Source organism: Pygoscelis adeliae, unplaced genomic scaffold, assembly GCF_000699105.1.
Source record: "Pygoscelis adeliae isolate BGI_AS28 unplaced genomic scaffold, ASM69910v1 Scaffold459, whole genome shotgun sequence".
Taxonomy (NCBI): Eukaryota; Metazoa; Chordata; class Aves; order Sphenisciformes; family Spheniscidae; genus Pygoscelis; species Pygoscelis adeliae.
This window is the reverse complement of record NW_008825435.1, coordinates 197,857-203,287: the sequence shown is the minus strand read 5'-3', so window position 1 is coordinate 203,287 and position 5,431 is coordinate 197,857. Positions and strand designations below refer to the sequence as shown.

The 5,431-nt window shown below is 58.8% G+C and overlaps 2 protein-coding genes across 2 annotated transcripts in view; one reads left to right on the top strand and one right to left on the bottom strand.

The window, feature by feature from the left end:
* The window catches only part of LOC103922939 (zinc finger protein 850-like), a 158,981-nt gene that overhangs the window by 37,663 nt on the left and 115,887 nt on the right, over nt 1-5,431 (bottom strand).
* GNB2L1 (guanine nucleotide binding protein (G protein), beta polypeptide 2-like 1) lies at nt 704-4,070 on the top strand. The gene is made up of 7 exons (XM_009331146.1): nt 704-885; nt 1,476-1,630; nt 1,974-2,069; nt 2,237-2,347; nt 2,799-2,939; nt 3,457-3,567; nt 3,921-4,070. The coding sequence occupies exons 1-7, from the start codon at nt 732-734 to the stop codon at nt 3,984-3,986; spliced, it is 834 nt and encodes a 277-aa protein (XP_009329421.1). The 5' UTR covers nt 704-731; the 3' UTR covers nt 3,987-4,070.

The window sequence follows — 5,431 nt, the reverse complement described above, 5'->3', positions numbered from 1 at the left end:
AGGGGACTCAGGTAGACAATCGTGGGGAGAGGGGGCAAGGGGAGACCATGAGCGCGGAGGGGAGAGGAGCCGGGAAGGCCGTGGGAGCTTGGGAGGAGGGAGGAGAGACCATGATCTAGGGGACTCAGGGAGACCATCGTGGGGAGAGGGGGCAAGGGGAGACCATGACCCTGGAGGGGAGAGGGGCAGGGAAGGCCGTGGGAGCTTGGGAGGAGGGAGAGACCATGATCTAGGGGACTCAGGGAGACTGCCATGGGGAGAGGGGGCAAGGGGAGACCATGACCCTGGAGGGGAGAGGGGCAGGGAAGGCCGTGGGGCTTGGGCGGAAAGAGAGACCATGATCTAGGAGTCCCAGGGATACCGTGAGCCTGCAAGGGGAGAGGGGCGAGGGGAGACCGTCAGCCAAGCGGAGAGACTGTGGGCCCAGGGATATGGGGGGGGACAGGCTGGAGCCCCCCCCCATTAGGGTAGTCCGGCCTAGGGATAGGGCTGGGGTGTAGCAGGGCAGAGGTGCTGAGGAGGAGGAGGGGAGAGGAGGCAGGGCCCTGGCCTTTGCGATAGGCAGGAGGGGGCAAAGGAGCAGAGACCCGGTCACCCCGTTTTCTTCGGCAGCTCCCCCGTTCCTGTGGGTGAGGAGAAGGGCGGGCAGGGGGCTGCGGTCCCCGAGATGACACACACACACACCCCCCCTTACCTCCCTCTCTGCCTCCCCTGCAGACAAAACCATCATCATGTGGAAGCTGACCCGTGACGAGACCAACTACGGGATCCCGCAGCGAGCTCTGCGCGGCCACTCGCACTTCGTCAGCGACGTGGTCATCTCCTCCGACGGGCAGTTCGCTCTCTCGGGCTCCTGGGACGGCACCCTTCGGTTTTTTTGGGGCCGGGGCGGGGCCGGGGGGGGCGTAGCGTGTCTTCCCCGCTTCGTTGGGGCGCTGGGAGAGGGGGTGAGGTCGTCGACGCACCTTGAAACCGAGACGATTTGCTCTTGGGTTGGAAGAGGAATCCCAGCAGGGGTTGTTTTCCGTGGTCGGCACCGCGGTTTTCGATGGAGGCAGGAATCGGGGCGTTCGGGCTGTTCTTCTTCGGCTCCCTCTCCCAATGATTAGACCTGACACAAAGTCCGCTGATCCTCCGGGATCTGAAGACAACGTCCTGCAATTATGATGGGAGGGAAGCATCGGAGAGGCAGCAGGGCAGAGCTCGGGCTCTTCTTTTGGGGGCATTTTGGGCTGAATTGGGGGTACAGCCAGGAGAAGAGGGTGGACGTTTGCAGAGCCGGCCAGGCGTGCGTGCAGGATAAACTCATCCCGATTTCCCCAATCCTTCTCCAAAGTTGTTCTTTTGAAGGAGAAAGGGAACCGTCGCTCCTTACCCTTTTGTAAACCGCTCCCTGTTTCTTTTTCCTTCAAATGTTTGAATTTTTCCGCCTCCTCGGAGGAATTTTTCTGCGAGATCTCCCATTGTTTCTGTCTTCTTCAGCGGCACCACCACCCGTCGCTTCGTGGGCCACACCAAGGACGTCCTGAGCGTGGCCTTCTCCTCTGACAACCGCCAGATCGTTTCGGGCTCCAGGGACAAGACCATCAAGCTCTGGAACACCCTGGGCGTCTGCAAGTACACGGTGCAGGTGAGCCGAGAAAGGCGGGCTTCCAAATCACACCTCCGTGAGAAAGGACCTCCGTGGACGTGGTTTTAGGTCCGCTCCCACCGCTTTTGATCGGGAATCCAGGTCTCCCAGCCCCGTCCTAATGATTAGAAGTGAGACGTTGCCTGCTGACCTCTCCCTGAGGGGGGGGGCTGTCTGAGGACAGGTCCTGCAATTATGAGGGATGGGGGACGAGGGGGAGGCCTGGGAAAGCTGCGGAGCGACGGGATGCGGCAGGTCTGATCTTGCAGCGCCCCGTGGACGGGGCGGGGAAGACCCGGCCGCGTTTCCTCGCCGTGAACCCGGCGTCGTTCCTCTTCCCCAGGACGAGAGTCATTCGGAGTGGGTGTCGTGCGTGCGTTTCTCCCCGAACAGCAGCAACCCCATCATCGTCTCCTGCGGCTGGGACAAGCTGGTGAAGGTGAGGTGGGATCGGCTTCCCCCAGCTGATCCGCAGTGGTGGGGCGGGAGGATTGGAGCAGCCGGAGTGCTCCGGGGAAGGGTCCCCCCCCCATATCCCCAGAATTGGGGTGCAGTAACAGTGTTTAACCCCCTTTTCTCCTGCCCCCCATGTTTTTCCCCACCCAGGTTTGGAATTTGGCTAACTGCAAGCTGAAGACTAACCACATTGGGCACACGGGCTACCTGAACACCGTGACCGTCTCCCCCGACGGCTCCCTCTGTGCCTCCGGTGGCAAGGTACGTGTCACCGGGGGGGGAAGGCTGAGGCCCCGAGACGAGATCTTGGCGTCTTACCGGCAGTTGCGGCTCATTTCTGTGTCTCGCACCCTGAGAACGGGCTCCACGTCTTGGTCACGGCTTGAGTGGGGTGGTAACAGCCCAGAGATCTGGCCTGACTCGATGGTCCTAGTAGCAGATGTCAAGCAAGGAGGGAAGACCACGGCAAAGGCGCTCACCCAGCTGCAGGGATCTTCTTTAGCTCTTACGTTTCAGCCCTCGATGCGTTTTCTTTGCATTTTCCTGCTGGGTCCTTTAACTTTTCCGAATCCGCGCTGGCTCGCGGCAAAGTGCTCCAGCTTAACTGTGGTTGGGGTGGGGAAAAAAAGGCCGCCTCGGGGGGGGGACACACGAATCCGGGCGCGGGTGACGAGCGTTGGGGTTTGCTCTGACTCCTCCTTCTGCCCCGCAGGACGGCCAGGCCATGCTGTGGGACCTGAATGAAGGCAAACACCTCTACACCTTGGACGGAGGAGACATCATCAACGCCCTGTGCTTCAGCCCCAACCGCTACTGGCTCTGTGCCGCCACCGGACCCAGCATCAAGATCTGGGTATGTCGCCGCGCGGTTCCTCAGCCCCTCTCTGTCCCCATCTGGGCAGGGTTCCTCCGGAAGACTCACTTCCTTCAGCTTTTGGGTTCGCGCGGTTCCTCAGCCCCTCTCTGTCCCCATCTGGGCAGGGTTCCTCCGGAAGACTCGCTTCCTTCAGCTTTTGGGTTGTGCCGGGTTTGGAGTCGCCTTCACGGTCGAGATCCTCACTTTGGATCACAGATCACGGAGGAGGAGCTCTCCTGGAGGAGCGTCCCCACCGGCGTGGGTCACGCGGCAGCAACCGGCGCCCGTGGCCTCGTCCCCTGGCCGAGGAGGGTTGCGGTGGCCGTAGGGCAGAGCCGCCACGCCGTGATGAAACACTTCAATGCCGTCTGACTGCATCTCTGTGCGGAAATCCAGAGGCTGTTTCTGAGCGACCCTCTGTTCCCTCACGGCCTTCCCGCGTTGGGTTGGGATTCGGTCGTGGGAGTTTCCCTGCAGGACCCCTTGTTCCTTCACGTTCTTCTTTCTCCTGCAGGACTTGGAAGGCAAAATCATCGTGGACGAGCTGAAGCAGGAAGTGATCAGCACCAGCAGCAAAGCTGAACCACCCCAGTGCACTTCCCTGGCCTGGTCCGCAGACGGGCAGGTAAAAACCATCCCCTTCTCCCTGTCCCGGCATCCCAGCCCTGGGGAACGAGGATTTTGGGGACCCTCCTGCTGCTCTCGGAGCACAGGGACCGCGAAGACACTTGTTCTCAATTCCTGGAGCCATCTCTGCCAGCGAGGGCAAGAACTTCCTTGGGTCCCTTCCTTCCCCGGGTCCCTTCCCAACCGTCGAGCTCTTCCCCTTTATCTTCCCAACATCTGGGGCTGATGGTGGTCCCTCTCCGCTTCGGGATTTGCCCTCCGAGGACCACAGTCCCTTGTCCTCATGTCCTGAGGCCCCACCTTGCTGGCCGTCCGACCCTTCCCGCGACCCGACTCTGTTTCTCTCCGTAGACCCTGTTTGCCGGCTACACAGATAACCTCGTCCGGGTGTGGCAAGTCACCATCGGGACCAGATGAGGACGTGGTAGCGAGAAACCGTAAATTTTGTGTACAAAACAGAAAAAAAATGAATAAAAGAGTGCTCTATTGAGCTCGTGGCCACCTCGTGTCCACTGTTGGGGTCATCCTGCAACCTGGAGGCTCATAGAAGATCTGGGGTTGGAGTTTTACTCCGGCTGGACACAGGTGCCAGATCAGGAACTTTAAGGGAGACGCCAAAACCCACCATCCCCGACGGGGAGGGCTTTACGTCCACAAGAAGTTGTCCCCACACCGTCAAGGTTGGGGACGTGACGGCGGGACAGGGCTTGGGGTTGAGGATGGGCCGAGCAGCAGAACTTGTGAGAGCCACGCGAGGCAATCGTCTCACGAGTAAAAAAACCCGTGATGCAGAAAAAGAATAGCGGAGGGCAATAATTACGTGATGGCGGGCAGCCTGGTAGGGCTTGGAAGATGTTCTCTGTCCTTCTGGCTAACGAGGGACTCGGTGTTGCTCCTCCCACGCGTGGTGTTGCTGTGCGAGCCCTGCAGACCTGGGAAAACAAACACAATTCCCAAGAAACCCCAGCAAGCAGATAAATCTGAGAAGCAGGGGTGGTTACAAAAACGAGGCCTTCGGGCCTCGTCACCCACCGGGGGAACGTTCAGGGCGGCGGCTGTTAACGAAGGAGAGGTTTTAACCTGGAACTTCTCAGCCCAGCAGCCTCCAGGCACCGAGTCCGTGCACAAACAAGCCATTTTCTAGAGATTGAGGAGTACTCTTTTGGTTTTTGCTCTTCCCTAGCTGGCAGACCCACAAGCCACCCCTGTCACCGAGCCCGAAGGGACTTTGGTCCCTCGGTGACGCCAGCTCAGCCGATGGGTGCTGCCCGCGACGGGCTCTTGAGGTGGCTAAGAGTGAGTCGGCTGCTTCAGGAAGGGATACGGACACGCAGCTCTGGGCCTGACCTAATCTAATTAGGAAGGATTAGGTCAAGATTAACGAGGCGGGATTTAAAGCACATCTGTTTACCGGGAGGCTCACGGGTGATTCTGTACCAGCAAGGCCAGGCGGGCTGTGGGGGACCTGGACCCCGATTTCTGGTGCGCAGTTGAAGCCAGACTCGTTTGGAAACGGCTCCCAGATCTTTCAAGCCTCCGCCGGGACCTCAATAAGCCAAAGACTCGGGTTTACAACCTTATTCTTTATTATTATTATTATTATTTCTTGACATATCATAAAACTAAATCTCCATTTAATTCTCATTTTAGCCAAAAATATTTTGAACTAGCTCTGTAATGCCAACAGGAAAAAAAAAAAACCAATCCCCCAAAATAAAAAAAAAAGAAAAAAAAAAACCACCGGTGCGGTCAGAGTCTCTCGAGTGGGACAGGATTCAGCTGGAAACTCAACAGCAGCCGAGAAAAAAAAAAAAAGGGGGGGGGGGGGGGGAAAAAAAAAAACCCCACCCCGGGGGGGCTCC

Excerpts from the sequence above, each read along its gene's own strand:
- GNB2L1 (XM_009331146.1), top strand. The coding sequence starts at position 732 with ATGTGGAAGCTGACCCGTGACGAGACCAACTACGGGATCCCGCAGCGA. Across the intron at positions 886-1,475 it reads CCTTCGGTTTTTTTGGGGCC|TCTTCAGCGGCACCACCACC; the intron begins GGGGCGGGGCCG and ends TTGTTTCTGTCT. Across the intron at positions 2,940-3,456 it reads GACCCAGCATCAAGATCTGG|GACTTGGAAGGCAAAATCAT; the intron begins GTATGTCGCCGC and ends TTTCTCCTGCAG.